The sequence below is a fragment of the Scleropages formosus genome, chromosome 11 (genome assembly GCF_900964775.1).
Source record: "Scleropages formosus chromosome 11, fSclFor1.1, whole genome shotgun sequence".
Lineage (NCBI taxonomy): Eukaryota > Metazoa > Chordata > Actinopteri > Osteoglossiformes > Osteoglossidae > Scleropages > Scleropages formosus.
This window is the reverse complement of record NC_041816.1, coordinates 15,710,999-15,729,489: the sequence shown is the minus strand read 5'-3', so window position 1 is coordinate 15,729,489 and position 18,491 is coordinate 15,710,999. Positions and strand designations below refer to the sequence as shown.

At 43.8% G+C, this 18,491-nt stretch overlaps 1 protein-coding gene across 5 annotated transcripts in view; it reads right to left on the bottom strand.

The window, feature by feature from the left end:
* Positions 1-5,202: 5,202 nt before the first annotated feature.
* Positions 5,203-18,491, bottom strand: part of vps13c (vacuolar protein sorting 13 homolog C) — a 58,244-nt gene continuing 44,955 nt past the window's right edge. For 4 of the 5 annotated variants that reach the window (XM_018763690.2, XM_018763692.2, XM_018763693.2 and 1 more), the window contains 20 exons: positions 18,288-18,414; positions 17,928-18,163; positions 17,358-17,502; positions 16,722-16,862; positions 16,410-16,491; positions 16,227-16,296; positions 15,906-16,017; positions 15,149-15,262; positions 14,747-14,880; positions 14,295-14,376; positions 14,064-14,177; positions 13,851-13,926; positions 13,561-13,724; positions 11,736-11,781; positions 11,214-11,337; positions 9,420-9,534; positions 6,911-7,002; positions 6,542-6,665; positions 6,335-6,418; positions 5,203-6,172 (listed from right to left, as the gene is read on the bottom strand). In XM_018763690.2, the coding sequence (XP_018619206.2) occupies positions 6,071-6,172; positions 6,335-6,418; positions 6,542-6,665; positions 6,911-7,002; positions 9,420-9,534; positions 11,214-11,337; positions 11,736-11,781; positions 13,561-13,724; positions 13,851-13,926; positions 14,064-14,177; positions 14,295-14,376; positions 14,747-14,880; positions 15,149-15,262; positions 15,906-16,017; positions 16,227-16,296; positions 16,410-16,491; positions 16,722-16,862; positions 17,358-17,502; positions 17,928-18,163; positions 18,288-18,414 (2,284 nt within the window). In that variant the 3' untranslated portion in view covers positions 5,203-6,070. Of the gene's footprint in view, positions 6,173-6,334; positions 6,419-6,541; positions 6,666-6,910; positions 7,003-8,045; positions 8,885-9,419; positions 9,535-11,213; positions 11,338-11,735; positions 11,782-13,560; positions 13,725-13,850; positions 13,927-14,063; positions 14,178-14,294; positions 14,377-14,746; positions 14,881-15,148; positions 15,263-15,905; positions 16,018-16,226; positions 16,297-16,409; positions 16,492-16,721; positions 16,863-17,357; positions 17,503-17,927; positions 18,164-18,287; positions 18,415-18,491 lie in introns of those variants that run through there. The other variant, XM_018763694.2, reaches the window with a different exon arrangement.

Here is an 18,491-nt window from a genome sequence, read left to right as displayed (position 1 = left end):
TATGGAACTCCGGACTTCCATTCATGGCAAGCGGCCTTCCTGTGCCCGAGCGTTCTCCATGTGACTGGCACCACGGAGAATCTGGAAACCACAGAATCAGCGAGGCCTTGAAATTAGAAGCAATTAATTAAAAAATATAAACATTTATTCATTTAGCTGGCACTTTTCTCCAAAGCGAATTAATATGTTAAGCGACCTACAGTTATGAAGCTGTAACGGAGTTCAGAAGCTGGGAAGGTCTACAGAAGGCCCAGGAGCACACTTTGTCTCCCTGTGTCTTCAGCTCTGTGATGTCAGTGCTCCTCTGAAGTAGCGCCTCATGTATTCATCCCACCAGAGAAGAACAGCCATAGTCACACCTTTTGCAGGAAGCAGGTATTCCTCACTGGCTGTCTGATGCTAGCATCCACGGTTAGTCCTGGATCTCAGTCACCACGAGCCAGAGCTGCTTTCCACTCTAATCAAGAGCCTCTAGATGTTCCTCGTCTTGCACTCTCCGGTCTGTCTGGCCCTTGGGGTTTGGCCATCGGTGAGCCAGAGTTCTCCTGCTCCCCTACGCCAGCTCCTTTCTCCCAGAACCTGCAACACGGAGAACAGATACGTCTTCCCCTTGCTTTGACTTTCCTCTCTTACCCCCCAGAGTTGTGCTGCTTTCTCTTGTTGCTCTCAAGAGTTGTCCTTGACCTGCAGCCCAGCCCACGCAGCCCCGCTGCTGCAGTCTGGGGGATCGGTTCGAGGTGCCCTATCACCTGCATAATATTACCTCCACTGGCCGTAACATGCACTTTATTAAAATGCAACTTTCAATCAGTCTTTATGACTTATTAAAATGGGTCAGTCGTTTCATTACACAAAGGAAAAATGTGCATTTCTCCCAGGAGGATGTAGGAAAACTCCTGGACACTGGCTGATGGTAACATTTCTGGAGCAATAATAACATATGAGGGGTATGTATTTATGTAGTCTAACAAAAAGATGTGTGAAGTTAGCAATCAACCAAAAAGATTCTGCTCTTGTGTCTTTCCTGCGTGTGCTGTTGACCCAGCAAAGGTTTTGTATATGGAGTATTTGATGTAGAGTCCCTTCACAGGGCTCCTGATGAGAAGTCCATGCTGTGGACACAGTGGCTGGAATGAATTCATCTTAACCACGGTAGTCTGCATTTGTCAGATTAATTGGCAAGATCATAATGTATGGTACACTGCAGCCATTTGTCACTGTTGAGAGATTCTGTGCGTGCACATTTGTTTTTTAAGAGTGCTTTTTTTTTTGTCAGCGGCTGGTAATAACAAACACAAAACCAAAAATTAGAAAAATTCAGAAGATCTGTTTTTTTTTTTTCCACTTTTGCGATAAAGCTTTTGGGATTAGAGAAACAAATTGCAGTCCAAATTTAATCATATCCAGAGTAAAGATATTTCCAGTCATTATCACAGAACTCAAAACTAAAACACATTGGTGTTGGCACCACCTCTGTCAAAATTATTACTTCCTGACATGAAACATCATTCTGAACAAAGAACATCTTATAATTTCATAGAAGCTGTTCCACTTCAAATATTGGTTAAACGTACTGTTGTTTGTAATTTGCATGGTCATTTCTGCTGGAATATTTTAAAATACTTTTCTCTTGCCCTTGAAAGAGCAACCCAAAGAGAAGACGATTCACTCGCGCTATTGCGTCCTTAACGCATAGTCCTTTTACACAATGACCATTATTTCCATGTGTGAGCATCAAGCATGTAAATGAACCCAATTTCATGGTGCTTTCAAAGGATTTATGGCAAAGCCTCGAAGAAGGGAGGCAGCCGGCTCAGGGAGCGAGCGGCTAGCGGCCAGGCTGCCCCCGCCGCGGCCATTAGGACCCTGTGCGAGCCCAGCAGGTCCAAACAACTTCATTTACTGCCTGGAGGAACAGGGGTCGGAGCACACCTGAACCCGTCACACGGCCTGGGCGCTCCGGCTTCGTGGAGGGAGGGTGGGGGGTGTAGTTAGCCTAGCAGAGCGGCGGGAGCGCGCTGCTGACGGCTCAGCGGAGGAGTAACACTGCCATCTTAGTACGACTCTCAGAAGTGCTCGCACAGCCAGCACACACATGTACGGATTCCCACCTTGGATGGGAGGCTCTTTTTGATGTTACTTCAAAAGGGTTTTTTTTCATCCTCCCCCTCTCCTCCCTGACATCCCTTTTATTGTCTTCTATGGCGCATAAGAGAAAAGTACAGTTTTTTTGTTTTCGGTTGTTTTTGTTGGGTTTATATCTCCATCTGGTGGACATTCGCCGTGCGCCGCCGCCGCCGCCGCTGCTAGCTGTGCGGCGCCTTCCAGCCCGAGGGGTTTCCGAAGTTCGAAACATTTAGCGCAGCAATGCTCTAGTTGTGCGTACGGCACTGAAGCAGCGGGTGACGTGCATTCATCAGATAAGGGCTGCTTTAAAACACATTTTTTAAGGAACTTTGGGGCCCATTAGAACGACAGAGGAGAAAAAAGTGAACAAGTGTTTTCAGTTCTACGGCGGTGGAACTACTTCTTCCAGCTTTTTGTTAAGTCAAGGTCAGACGGAAGCGGCGTGACTTTATTATTGTTGTCAGTTTTGTACTCTCGGTTATTCATCCTCCCCATTTGGGCTGCCTTATCGGATGACAGCACAGGTGAACCCCATGGAGAAAATGGCTCACTTTCTAAAAGCGCACCGCTTTTAATATGCAACATCTGTGCCGAGCGTGCGTTCCAAAATGGCTGCTCCTTGGAGGATGTCGGCGGAGTCTGCTCAGTCCTGGTCAGGGGCACTTGCGACTGCAAGGCTGTGCAGATATTAGCGCTTGCAATGTCATTTTGTCCTTAGCAGCAATAGCTGGCACATGGCTTTATTTAGAAGAGTACAACTCTAAAGTCAGACGAAAGATTTCTGTGTTTCCTGTCTGCGGCCCTGTTGCCAAGTCCCAGTCTCTTTGGATACCTTCTGACCTACCTGCTCCTTCACCGTCTCTCCGTGCATTATTTTTTGAAGCCCGTTAGTCACTTCTTTGCTGGATCGAGCTCATCCGTCTCTCCTCCCCGTCAACCCCGACGGCCTCCTTTGCGGCCGCAGCCGTGTCGTCGGCCTGCTTTCTGGACACACCTTTACAGCCGCGACCGAAGGTTTTCCCCCAGCGGTCCCCTTCGTGCAATATTGCAGCACAGCGACCACGAGGCCGCTGGTGTCGCTAGACGGTCACGGAAGAGGAATCAGAAAAAGAGCAGAACCGTCTCTGAACAAAATGAGACAAATAAATGGTCATCTACTGAAGGGGAATTAGCTCTTCAAAGAACAAGACCCCGATTCAATGATTTTAATGTGTTTTTTTTTTTTTTTTTTTTTATATTGCGTGAGTAAAAAAGCAGTAGCTAATTGGCAGAAAGCTGTAATAAGACTATTTTGTTCAAAGAACAAAATGTTTTTTTAATGAGGAACCTATTGCCTTTAAAGGCGTTATAACCCTAATGGATCCGTCTTCTCAATGGAAACAGAACAAATGAGAGGAACTGAGAGAAGAAGAGGAGTTTCTTAATGCATCGCTTACCAAAAGACAACGTTCATATTTAATGTTTGTCATGCCGACTGGGGCTGAACATGGGAGGTTCTCTGCTGTTTTCTCCCCTGATCCGAGTCCTTTCGACAGCTCTCAGCTGCATCCCTGCAAATTAATGCGCATGAATTCCCGGGAACAAAAACAGCAGAGCGCAGGGAGAGAAGGCAGTACTGCGGATCTCGTCCCGTGACAGGGCGCGCGTCACCTTGTATCTGCTCCATCTGCGGGACACGCATCATCTCCAGCAGGCGAGGACACGGTCGCACCTGAGCGCTCCTGCTACAAGAGGAACTTGGCCATTGCGAGCAAAAAGGCGAATCTAACAGAGGTGACAACCCTGAGAAGAGCAGCATGACAACAGGGGGTGCTTCGTACCTCACCGTACCTGCTCCCTGACATCCAAACGCGTGTGACGGATACTGACGACAAACACGTTGTTGGCCGCATGTCCTCGGTGTCTCATATAACACTTGTACACGAGAGACAAAAAGTTCCTACTTAATGGGGCACACCTCACTAAACTGCAGCAACACCATCTCTCATGTTACATGTGACAGCGTTGAGGGTAGAGTTTTTAAACAAAAAAAAGAAAAAAACATGCAGATGCTTAAGGTGTAGTGCCGCCGCTTGTGCTATTAACATCTAACAAGCTTTTATCAATCTAGCCAGAAAATTCCGTTGAGTACCAATTAATCTAACACGTAGACTCACACAAACACAAAGCAGGTGTCACATTGAGTGCTGCCAAATTGTTTCCACCATTTGTTATTGGTGAGGATGGAGGTGAGAGATCGGCCTCTTCACACGGCTGTCCTGGCCAGCCTCTGGCTTATCAGCACCTTCCACACACACCTCCCGGGGGTGACTCATTGGCCTTCACACCAAGACACTTCTCCTTCACATTTGCTCTCTCGATCCCTTTCAGTGGTCCGTCGTACAGGGCCCGGAAGTGTGTGTGTTGGGGGTTAATACCTTTCCCCCACTTTGCACTTTTCTGGCTTGGCAGAAGAAGCTCCTCTTTGCAATGTCATGTTCAGCCACCCAGAGCAGCACGTGAGCCTTCCGAGAATCTGGGGAGGAAGGTGTAGAGAGCAGGACTGCCATCTGCTGTGCCTTTCCCCCCCACCCCCACTTACAAGTGACCCTCCTGCCTTCAGCCACAAGGGGGCAGTTGACTGTGGTTTCATGTGGCATCCGCTGAGTCCTCGCAGCAGTCTCGCCCCCGAGGCACACAAGCAAGCGGGGTCAGTCCAGCAGTCAGGTCTGCGGCACGCTTTCGACGGCAGCGGCTTGGAGCGCGGGCCGAGAGTCTGCACTTGCTGGCAGGCGGTAGCTCTCCCCTCCCAGGATTCAGAGAACTCCTTTTAGAAAGCACTACTCCTTGTGCCCTCCCTCCCAAGGAGACGGCTTGACGCGTAAGGAGACTTGAAAAATGACATTTTACCGAAATAAACTTGTCGACTTCTAAGATGCATGTGTGCTAAGTTAAAATTGTCCTATTTAAAGTTATATATACACACAAAGGTGGTTCAAATGTATTGACTTGCAAAGAACATTGAGAAAGGAAAGCTGTTTGTCTTACAGAAGTTTCTATGAATACAAGACCAGGGTATAATATATTAATCAGGGATTTATTTTTTGTTTCCTTTGACAAAAGCTTCAAACCGTCATATTCTTGCTAAAAATGTTAAAGCTGATTCCCCCCCCATATAAATTGGTTCCTGCCGGAAAGAATATATAGTCAGTTTCTTCCATCTCAGTTATTCCCTCCTACCTCGTGCGTTCCGAAACAGATACACAAAAAATGTTTTAAATGCTGGGTGAGCAAAACAGTTTTGCAAAAGGATATGTTACTTATAGTGCACTAAAAACATACTGTCTTTACAATGTCTTGTAAGAAACATCTCATCTAGAAAACACATTATACATGTGTAAATAATAGGAATAAGTGCAAATTTAATATGGCCTTATGTGAGCAAGTACTACTCCAAAGAGGTGCAAACACTGGACTTTTTTTAAAAAAAAAAAAAAAAAAGAAAAAATCTGACAGGCCTGCTATACAGATACACATATCCTGTGCATAGAAGTGCAAAAATTGCAAAAGGATGTAAAACCGAGTGTGCCACATCTTTACGTTTGCATCAAACCCCCACATGAAATTGCACATGCAATATTTTACATTCAGTGCAAGCAATTTATATTCCATTAATTAATATTTGTGAAATACCTATAAAATATGACAGCAACAAAAAAGGTGTATTACCAAGTACTCAAGCCCGACATTTATAAAGTACTCTTTACATTCAGTGGTATTTTTCCAATGACATAATAAAAAATAATCATTTGGCATTAAATTTCAAATCTAGCACTTCTCATAAAGGCACCGTTCCGTGAGAAAAGGTCGTACTAATTTGTGTGCGGTAAAATAAACAGAAAAAAGTCATTCAATTAGTGCAGAAGTATATTGTGCTGCCTAGATGGGAGCCAGTCCAGTGATTTCACTGTATGGTGCTGCCTTTGAGGAAGCGCTGAGACTTCTGTTTCACCATCTGATGCTGTCGCCGTGCCACCTGGGCCTCTTCAATGGCATCTCGCAGTTTCTGTGGAGCAGAACCAAAGCATGTTTCAAAGCAGACCTCACGTCAGCCACAGCACCCCAGCCTGGCAGACCTCAGCACCCAGACAGCAGACTCCTGTATAAAGCTCCAGTAGGTGCACTGAATCAAGAGGCACCAGTGTCTTCTGTTGAGTTTGTAGGGCACCTGGGCAATGGCTGTCTCCCTCAGCTGCAGCACTCTCACAGACTCCTGTACATCCTTCCACTGGATCTTCAGCTTGTTTTGCTCCTGCAGCAGTAAACAGAAGAAACACTTTGACACAGCGCCACACGCCCATTGACCAAGTGCTGGAACACACTCCATCTTTGTGATCTCTCACACTTCCCCGGGCTCCCGGAGAGCCTGCTTTACCTTGCAATATATTTTGAGATTGCTGCCTTCCACGTTGGGCGTACGGGAGAAGTGCTCAAATAAGCATTCCCACTCTTTATTGAAGTGTCCCACAAACTCAATCTCCTTCACACACAGAACTCTCCTGTAACGCAAACAAGAAAAACTATGCAGGAGCACTGCACGAAATCCAGCTGACAGACATCTACGTTTGGTTTTCGATAAATAAATGCATATATACTGAATGCAAGTTTAAACATTTGGAACTTCATGCATATATAACTACTGTTATAAATATCTGTGCTGCTTAGCCAAAACAATGCAGAAGTGCAAGGGCAACATAAATGTTTGCATTCTGACTCGGTGTGCGCGAGAGACCGAAGACTCTACCTGTTTGTGACAATAATATTCGTTCTCTTGTGTCCAGGGTATTCGCAGTGCTCACGGAACACTTCTCCATCAAACTGCTTTATCTCTGACCTCTGCGACAGAACAGGGAGACATTTACACAGTTAACGAAATGCACGCAGATCGGCAGGGGCTTCACAGCGTTTGTCTCCACTGATCAGATGTACTGAGGAACACTGACGAAACACACAGTAACACACTACAACCCAACACCCCGGTAAGCAATGTGCAGCAGCACATATTTTCACAGATATTACAACATGTTGTATTCTCTCAGGTTATTTATTTCAGGTGTTGATTCACTCCGTTTTCTTCCAATGCAGCTCTTGTGGCACAGCTAATGGATGCTTGAAAAACTGCACAACAAAGCAAGGGTTCACCAATTTATTGTGTTTCACAAATGAGCTTTACATAAGATGTTAAATCCTGAATGCACATCAAGCAACATTAAATTACTATTTCCACATTACAGATACATTCTTGGAACACAAACGCAGAGACATTTTAGGGCAGATTAAAATATACACACACACTTTCAGAACCGCTTGTCCCATACGGGGTCGCGGGGAACCGGAGCCAACCCAGTAACGCAGGGCGTAAGGCCGGAGGGGGAGGGGACACACCCAGGACGGGACGCCAGTCCGTCGCAAAGCACCCCAAGCGGGACTCGAACCCCAGACCCACCGGAGAGCGGGACTGTGGTCCAACCCACTGCGCCACCGCACCCCCTGATTAAAATATATATTCAAGAAATTTAACAAAAAAGTTCTGGGAAAAAAAATTTCTTTAAATAGCTTTTTTGTTTTTCTTTTCTTTAAGTGTACATGACTAAGCCATATTGTAGGTCAGTCATGCTGTATGATTTATGAAAATACATGTATGAGTTTAATTTTATACATAAATTCCATAATTCTACTGTAAAAACCACTGGGTATATCAATAGTTATAACAGGACATCAGGACAAGATAGAAGATTAAAATTCATATTTTTACAATCATGCAGGTAATATCTGAGAAATGCCATTCAAGATGACTATAGAAAAATATATAGCATAGGTTTGCTAAACTAGGACACAAACCTTGTAAAATAATTGTTATTTTAGTATTAAAATATCGTATTCAATTGGCAGAGCATGTGAAAAATGTACATGACGCAACAATAAAATTACAATCAGCACAGGGTTAACCTTTTATGTCAAGCTAAGCAATACCTATCAGTAAACATTCTCTCAAGGATTCCAAAACTATCATGTTCTGCACCACTTTAAGTCTGGCACTGCAGACTGCTTTGTTGAGGTTTCTAAATTTAATTCGGTATGAAATGCAAACGTGGTGACATTTAGAAACAGGCTATCTGTCACAACGTGAGCAAAACAAATATCCACAGCCCTGGGGAGGTTTAAAAGACAGCTGTGGTATGGGAATACGATTTTGTTTCGGCAAACATAGCACATTTTAAGCAAAAGTTTAAGCGAAAGAAACCCAAATTCCAGTCAGTACAAAAATCGTGTAATTGTGTTCTGTGTAACGGAAAGTGAAGTACGGTATCAGGCTAGAGCATGACTGTTCGACACCAGAACTGGAAGGCCACAGTGTCTCTTAGCATCTCTTCCTCTCTGTCAGCTAACCGCCACAAACTCTGAACCAGTTTTACTTTCTTGCGGAGTTCTCGCACAGTCAGTGGTTCAGAGGCCCACCTTGTTAGACCCGGAGCAAAGAGCCCTGCCCCGGAGCCGGAGCCTTCGCTTGAGGCTACTGTCCGTCACTGATGTCACGACACTCCAAAGCCTTTCACATAAGCATTGCAAAACAGTGTAGGCGTGTGATCCCAAAAGGTGCTCTAAAGGGCTGCATGTGAGTAATGACAAATATTACACTTCTGTATGTGCATATTAAAATCTCCGTGTATAACTCTGCACCCCCAACCCTTCCCATCCCATTTCACTCCTTCTCATGCTGCATGTAAAGAAAAAACAGAAAGGAGAGCAGTTAGATTTCAAAGGGGAACACAAGAAAAAGGTTTAGAAAAAAAATCTTCAGTTAGGCCTCAATTAATTTTAAATGTTACTTCTGAAATACAGAACACTGCAAAACAGTAGAAACAGTGCAAAACTGCTAAATTTGTATATTCAAATCTGACACCAAATTTAAATTGTAGATTAGCAAACAACTGGAAAGGACAGGAGAATGAGACGTAAGGAGTTGGAATAAATGTCAGCTAAAGAATTCTCCCCTAGGGTTTTTTTTTTTTCCTTTCTTTTTTTCTTTTTTTTTTTTTGAATATCATAATATTAACTTGTCTTGTATCTTGTTTTGTACCTATCTGTTTTAGTTCCATTTCCCATTTAAAAATGACCAAAAGGAAAACAGAAAAGGCCATGCAATATCAACAGCACTGCTCTGGACAAGCATTTACTGGATTAAACAAAGCAAAAAAATTCTGTCTACCCAAATAAACTGTGAAGTGTATGCAATACACATTGTTTTTCACCTGGAATAAGTCGTAGCCCTTGGATTCCACCTGGTTGTAGGGGCGGATGATGCCGTCCTCCCGGATGAGGCGCGCCGGTCTCACCTTGGTAACCTCTTCAGTAGACTCTGCTACCCTGCAAAGAGGCACCAGTCAACTGGAGGCAATGGTGTCCATATCTCCTTCACTACCTCCCTCAAAGGCTCTACTTTCACTCAGACTTTTTTTTTCTCTCTAATTTTTTTGTATCCCATAAAGTTTTTTTTTTTTTTTTAAAAAAAAAAAAAAAAAAAAAAAGGCTTCCACAAAAAGACTTTGATCTGGTATTAAGAATTTGCCTTACTGTCATGGATGCATAACAGCTGAAACTCTAACTAAATGACAATCCCAGAGTCTTCTGTCATGCTGGGAACCTACATGTAGATACATATATACGTAGAGTCCTACAAACACCTGCGTGCAGGAATACCAGAGGAGCTTCTGTGTCTCACCTTTCATTACCCCTAGTGTGAGAGCATGGAATAACAAGTTAATTTGGTTATCAAGAGATGCACTGTTCAGTTTCATGACAAATGGTGCCAAATGAGAGATGGAAGAAAGGCTGTGAGTCTTTGTACGACATGATTCCTGGGGTTCGAGGGAGGTGTAGGGCACCACCACTGGTGTAGAAGAAGGGTGCGGGAAGCTCAAGACAAAAGCAAGGAAAATCAATGTAAACACTGGAGGATCTGCAAGATTGCACTGAGGGCCTTTTGGACAGAGACTCGAAAGGGCCAGCGAGGCCCATGTCAGCTGGGGCGTGGATTCATACCCACAGCTCGTCTGCATCATAACAGCTGCACTTAGAGAAGTGACCACAATGCACTGTTACTGAGGACCTGCATTGTGCAAATGAAAAAAAAACTGTGTCCCTATTGGATGTCAGGCAGCTGCTCTGCAGGTGTGCAGCACGCCAGCGCATTCGTACAGCTGGCCAAGCCCAGAGAAGAGAACAGTTGGGGGAAGGAGCTCAGTTCGGTCAACGCCGCAGTTCACTTTCGTGTTGACGTGACCGTGTTGTGTGGCTGCTGGCAATACTGTTGTTCCTTTTATCTGCATGTTCTGCAGAGGGCTAATTTTTACGGCGCTTGCCTCACGTGCTGAAATTAAAGCCTTACTCACAAACCACCAAGCTGTTCTGCCCTCGGAGTTGGGCTGTTTGTCTCAAAAATGTTCCAGCAGGGGAAGGGAGGTCAGCTGCGGTGTTAAAATGATGGCGTTAAAATGCTGGGAATTCATCCGTCATTTTCGTATCGGTGAATATGCATAAGACATTATGGGGATATAGTGCAACTGCAGAATGAGTTGAACCTTTCACACGATGCATTGCTTACCTGTCGTTCAGTAACAGCCCTGCCAAATCTGCACAGAAGCAGACTCTCTTTTTTTGTCAGGTAGTTTTACATTGGTCATGTGAATGGGGATCCGGTCAAAGTTCCAGCCGTGAGAGCTATTACAGTACGCTTTTAATGAAATCGGCGAAAGAACTGGTGTCACACTGCCAATGATGAAATACTCACTCGGCCGAAAACCCCCCCAAAAAATCCAAAGCGCCAACTTATGAGAAAATGATAACATGAATATTAAATTAGTTAAGTGGAATTAAGACAATAATGTATCAAACGTTAGGTACTCTGAGAGGAGCTACCTAATTAAACACTGAAGAGCTGTGCTGAAATGGGAAACAGTTAAATCACGTAATGTCCATAAATACTGTATAAAGTAAGAAATGTGCAGAAAGTGTGAATCTGGGAGAGAAGGAATAATGGTTTATACCTCTGGATGCCCTGGAAAGTACTGCTGGCCATGTCGACGATGCCTCCTGTAGGTCGAGCCACCACACCGACCAGGCCCTTTCCGATGCCCTTGAAGAAGCCAGCTGCTCCCTCCTTCTTTGCACCTGAAACCCAGACCGTGCGTTTGCTGCTTTAAACAAGAGCAGTGCTTTAAAAACAGCTGGTTCCCCAGCAGCTGAAGCCGCTGGAAAGAGCTAACTCCAGTCATCTTAAATTCATATTTATTCATTTAGCAGATGCTTTTTTCCAAAGCGATGCACAACTCTGCCCAACACAACAGCACTAAGTACATCAGGTTCAGCCAAAAAGGGCCTTACACTTTATTTCCCCCTCTGACAGTGTCTGTTTATTATAGAGGGGTCATCATCTAGCATGGATCAGTATTGCACCTTTCAAAAATACTGAACATTTCAGCTCAACTCCATCACAGCTACTGACATCAAATGTCAAAAGGGAATAAAGAAAAAGAATAAGACTATTGTGTCAAAATGAAGACCCCCACCTTCAACAGGTTTCGTCACAATTCCAGTCACCCCTCCCACGACACCCTTAGATTGAAGAAAAGACGAGCATTAGATCAAAACTGCTTAAGGAAAAAACAACTGCACTATAGCATCATGCAATGAATTCATTTCATTGTACTTTGTGTCAGAATGGCTCAGAGGTAACTATATGGTAACCATATAGAGGTAACTATGTCACCTGTGGTCAGACTTATTAAAGGCAAAAGGGTGATCATGATCACTATTTTTAAAATGGAATGGACAGCCACTGTGCTCTGATCAACCTTTTAATGAACCTTAAAGTTACATGTTACATGTACACTCTCCCCAAAAAGCCAGCTTCTATTCTGAGAAAGATTAACTCATTAATCCTTCCAGCGGAGCAGTAAGGCCTTTGGGGGAAAAAAAAAAGAAATATATATATATATATATAAATCTTTATGCATTTCTTGAATGCCATGCCTTTTTGTAAGTCATAAAATGTGTACTGCAGCAGCAGCCTTCCCCTCTAAAAAATAAACAGATAAAAATGCATATGCATGTTTCCTGCTTCACGGCTTTCTCAGACAGAAATTCACTACATTAACAAACTCAAGGTAATCTATTTATACTTGCTCTTAAGATCAAGATTCCATTCTGTAGAAATGAAGATAAAAGATTTACTAAATATAGAATGCATCAATTAAAGGCCGTACTGCTTTTGCCATCTACAATGACTGCATAATATAATGTGTTAGGGCTGCCTATTTGATCTATAATGAATGTAATTGGTAACTGCATCATTTTCTAGTAATTACTTTATTGCAAGTGACATGGTAATTCCAGCCTTGCAGCAAAAAATATTAATAAATGATCCAGGTGCTTTTAGCAGTAGCAATAAAAATTCATTCATCTCATAATGAGGCTGGAAAAAATCGTTTTAACCCTTGAGCAGCAACACAGCAGCAGCTGTAGCCCAGATAGGAAATAATGGCAGCTTTTGTAGGTTTAAGCCCAGTTGGCCTTTTCTCAATTTCAAAATAGTTCTACCAAATATGACTGTACAGCAATATTTTTTTGTACATATCTGATACAAACTAAATAAGTCTGATGTAAAAATACTGAACTATAAAGGATTCAGATATTTAAAAAAAAAAAAAACGAAAAACTATACAACCTATGTAGTTTTGACCTTTGATCAAATCGTCTATGATTCTGCATATTAATCTTTATGTTGTCTTAAAATTACACATTAAGCTGTGACATTAACAATGTTATCAACCATTTAGGTACAAGCCCTACTCCCCTGTGAATCAGAAGCCCACCTCCACTGTAAAATGAGCTGATCGGAATCAGGAGAACAAGGAGAAACATCGTATACCCAGTACCTGCAAGCCTGTTGGCTGCTTTCATCGCTTTCATGTGTTTTGCTCATAATCACATCCAAAAAGCAAAGCGCACCATTCATATTCATGTGATATTTGCTGGAAGGCATCTCTTATTCTTAAAATAGCACTGGGAACAAAAAGGTCTCACCCTGCATATTCCTAGATTCGTAAGAACAGCAGCAGAAACGTGTCTTCACTAAGCGTTGCTGTACTTGCCCGTAAACAACATGTTAAATAAATGGTAAAGATCCAGCTCCGACTGCGGGCAAACTGAAGCTGATGATCAGATTAATTTTAGGACCCTAATGTTTTCTTACCACAAGTAAGTTGGACTCATTGGTCCAAACTGTAACTAATAGTGATGCTTTTTCATAACTGAGGTTGATGAAAGACTGTGTGAGTGCTGTATCTCCAAACAGTGTGTGGCTCTTCAGAAGAGAAATGCAAAATGCTGTACCTTTAAGAATCCTTTCCCACCCTTGGCCAGACTTTCCCCAAAGTCTTTGGGTGGTCGATTCATCTCCTCCCTACGCTTCTGCTGGTACTCTTTATCCATGGTGATGGCAGCCAGGCCTTTACCGACAGAGCCGGTTATGCGAGACACCATTCCCGCAGCGCCCCCTGGAAAATGAAAATGGAAAGAAAGGGCTATACTGAGAGCGAGTGCCAGGGAATTCTACTATATCCACACAAAAAACGCAGAAGTGGAAAGAGCTGACAGTAGACGGCACTTTCACTGAACCTCACCAACAGTGTGACCCAGGAGGCTGCGCACTCCAATCACAAACCCTTCTGCAAATTCCTCCGGACCCTGCACTGCACCCTAAGACACGAAAAAAAGCACAATGTAATGACGAAACATTATTTCTGAAACTGTAAATACACTGTGCAAGTAAAATGAAGATGGTTGTACATTAATTATTATCCTTTCTATGTAGTGATTCTGTGATCATCTGTCACCTGGAAGGGCTCATAGAAAAAGGCTTCGACACCCTCTGACAGGCCCCGGATCAGCCCAAATGGATTCCCGAGGACATCCAGGCCCAATACCAGCACATACATCTGCTTCAGGAACTGTGGGACGGTGAGCAGAAACATGGAGCAAGGCTACAATAGCAACCACACAGCCTCATTACCTTTACAAGCAGTTATTCTTCAAAGGAAGTTCAAACTAAGCATGAAGCGGCTTACTTGCTCGCTGTAATGTCGAATCACAGTCCACATCAGCTTTTCCCTGCGATAGAACTGATACTTCACTTCAAAACAGGCAAGTCTGTATAAAGCAAGACAGGCAGTAATAAATTTGTGAAAGGATGCCATTGCAGAGTTGATGGAACATAACTGAATCTAATCAATGGTGTGATCTCTACAGTACTCATTTCTGAAAGCTTACAGTAGCTCAGTGGTCAGAGCCATCACTTTATAATCAAAACAATCCAGGTTCAAATCCATGAGGCTACTGAAGTACCCTTGAACAAGGTATTAGCTCTGAATGATACGCTGTATAAAAGGCTGAATCATTCTAAGTAGCGCAACTGACAAACCTTAAAAATATTTTAAGTCGCCTCAGAGGAATGACTCAGCTAACTTCAGTGAAAATTTGTTTAAATCACACTTAAAATGATAAATGTAAGAGAGCTCACTTGAATATTAGGTCATCGACATCAGTGAGGGTCGCCCCAATGCTCTTCAGGAGCAAGTTGACAGACTGGATGGCGACCATATCCTGCTCATCTGATTCACCCCCACTGGAGCCCAGCGACAGACTCAGATGCAGCTGCCATGGAGACAAGAAACCCCCTGTCAATGTTTTCCATAGACCTCTTTAACCTGCTGGGGGTTTTAATCTGCACATTGTCTACTCACACATTTAAAGGTGAATGCAGAAAATCAGATTTGCTTTACTGTCCAAAATGTGGATGGAGTTTTTTTTAGGGGAGGCATTATTTTTATTTTATTACTCATGGCTGTCGCCTCTACATCATAGAGCCCGCCTGATTGCTTCCAGAGAGCCACGTCAAACTGTGCTGAGAGAAGAGTCTCACTTTGATGGGGGAGATGTGGAAGTGCTCAAAGAAGCTGAGGCCTGAAGTGTCTGTCATGGATGCCTCCATGAGCTCTGCCTGCAGTGCCTCCAGGTCCCTCTCAATGAGCTTGGTCTGCAAGTGTGCACAAGATGCAACTAATACCCAGAGCACTGATACTGACTACATAAAGTATGAAGTGCAAAGAAAGCATCTCTCTAATTACCATAAATGCAACTGTCTTTAAACCATAGAGCCATTGTTAGACTTAAGAAACTAAATTAAGAAATGAACGAAATATACCACGCAAAATATGTGAACAAAATATATGCGCGCGCACGCACGCACGCACGCACACACACACACACACACACACACACACACACACACACTTTCAGAACCGCTTGTCCCATACGGGGTCACGGGGAACTGGAGCCTACCCGGTAACACAGGGCGTAAGGCCGGAGGGGGAGGGGACACACCCAGGACGGGACGCCAGTCCATCGCAAGGCACCCCAAGCGGGACTCGAACCCCAGACCCACCGGAGAGCAGGACTGTGGTCCAACCCACTGCGCCACCGTACCCCCCAAAATATACGCAAAATTTTAAAAAGGTGATTAAGCAGAAAATTTGAAAACAGTTTTCTCACCTGATGTAAGAGTGACAATCATGACAACACAGAACTTATTTAAAAAATAAAAAATAAAAAAGGCGGCTCACTACTGCCTACAGGGGGAAGTATTCACTACATCTGACATTGAACCATGACTCCATCACCTTCTGCTTATCAGCCTGTGGGTCTGTGGCTGGAGTGAACAAAGCAATGATGGCTCCCAGGAAGCCTTGATCAATCTTTACAGCCATCTCCTGAACCAGGGCCATGAAGTACCTGCACAAATGCACATTTAGATCTTAGTGCAGAGCTGACACATTGACGTTCCTATGTAAACACCATTAAAAAGATAGCTGACACCTTCCCATAACAGAGGTATGATTCACATCATAATCACCTTGTTTAAATTGAAACATACAGCAGGGAAAAACAAAGAGCACAACAAAACCCTAATATTTTGCATGGTAAATGAACCGTGAACCTACTTGAATTGCGTGACTTGGCTGTGTTCATTGAACCTAGTGATGACACTGATGTCAATGAAAGGCTTTGGTTCTGCAAAACAAGACAAGACATCACATCTGGTAACTTGCTCCTGCAGTGTCCACACTGCTGCTAAGAGGACTGCCCTTTTTTTTTTTTTTTATTTGGGCCGGTATTTCCATTACCTGAGTCTAAGGCAATGGACTTGGGAGGGGGGACTGGATGAAACACAATGGGAAATATTGCTCCAACAAGCTGATTGTCCACCTGTATGGACCAGAAAATAAAATCAACTGCATACAAAGACACACATACTGTAAACCCCAGATAAGCTTGTGCACACATCATGGATGTACTGGTAAAGTCTCTCAATCCAGAACTTTGTTCCACAATTCCAGATTCACAATCTGTAAATTAAATGAGAAAGCCCACACAATGACTGATGTGCTTTGAGTCTATCTGCCCTCTTTGGGTGTTGTACTGCAGTGCAGCGTTACCTGGAGCCAGTGCAGCTGAGCCCGTAAACTCCTCTGGTGGGAGGATTGCTTGAACTCCACCTGGATCCCTGACAGGAAGTTCCTCCTGATGCTGCAGGCGTACGGCTGGCGCATTGCCATAGGCACCTTGCTGAAGTTCACCTGTGCGGTTTCAATAATGACATAATGCAGTGACACATTCTGGACTGAACTTTAAAAGGGCTTTTCTCTCTTTCTGAGTAGTTCAGAAAGGCAACAAGATATGGGACCTCTCTTAGCCATTACCCCATTAAATTTTTATGGTGATTAACCTTTAAATTTTACATTATTTATTTGTTTGCTCAGCTGAGCCTACTTGCTTTGTAGACTTGCAGTCCTCATAATTACTGCGTACATTATGAACCCTATTAAACAGCTGAAAATATTGTAGAAAAAAGATATATGTGCAGAATTCAAATGCACAGCTTTTGCTTCAAGCATAGCTATAAATTACAGATGGCTAAGCAGCTGCATACAGCCCATACAAGCTCATTTGGCAAGTTCTACTGTATGTGTGCACCCCTCCTCCACCAGCGCCCCAAGCACTGAACACAGTGCACATCTACCTTTCACAAGCAGAGTGTGAAGAGGAAAAGCTAAATTATTAAATGGCCTCACCTCTATATTTGACTCCAGCTTCACCCAGCCAGGTTCACTCTTTCCAGATAAGTGGTTCTGGTAAGCCTTCTCTAGGAGATTGATGTTCTTCTGGTTAAAGGACTTCCAGCGGTTCTTTGGCTTCATCTCCCACACCACACCAGAACTAAAATGGTTAAACGACAAAGCACATCACATAGTGTATTACTGCCACAGCCTGGCTGAGAACACATCTGCATGTCTCTGCATCCCAGAACACCCTGCACCACCTCACTTTACTCACCATCTCACTTCAGTCTGGTCCTCCCTTTCTTTCATTTAAATGTTTGCCTATTGATTCACTTATTATTGTTATTTATCACATTTATTTTTCTACTTATTGATATGTTTTATGGACTGTGTACATTTGCACGTTGTATGCATGCATGCATGTATTTTGCACAATTTATGCTGCTGTAATCGGTGAATTTCCATTTGAAATTAATAACGTTTCATTCATTCATTCATTATGTCACATCGTGATGCCTGCAACTGCCATCCACAACCAAAAGTCATAGGTAGCAATATGCGTGCCCCAGTGGGCAAAGCTACCTGGTGATGCCCACATAGGCGATCTCTTGTCGGCTCTCATTGTTGACCAGGGACAGCCCCAGGTTCTGCAAGGAAATGTTGACCTCCTGCTGGAACTGCTCCAGCTCCTCTGCCTGCCGTGCCTTGGTGACCAGTGCCACATCCTCTGTGAAGAGCAGCACCCGCTGTCGGCCATCCAAGAAGGACACCCAGTGGATCTGCGTGCTATCATTGCAGGCAAACTGGCTACATTCATCCTACAGGGGAGCAGGGGGAAGCTACAGATTAAATTTCAGGACCGCTTGTTTCGCTTTGGTTGTTTTGCTCTGGCCGTGAGCTGTCCAGAGAATCAGTTATTGACATACAAACACTGTGTCCCACCTTAATCAGGTCCAGCTCGCCTCCGTGTTCTGCGCAGTTCCAGATGAGCTTCCGGACTGCAGCTGGGTCATCCCAGGCGAACCGCTGCGCTTCCCCAGGCTTCAGCTCACGAACTACAGAGGAGCCGCTACGGAAACAACCACTGCTGTGAGTAAGCCTGTTCCACATTATCAATAACATTGGTCATCACCATTTCCAGAAATT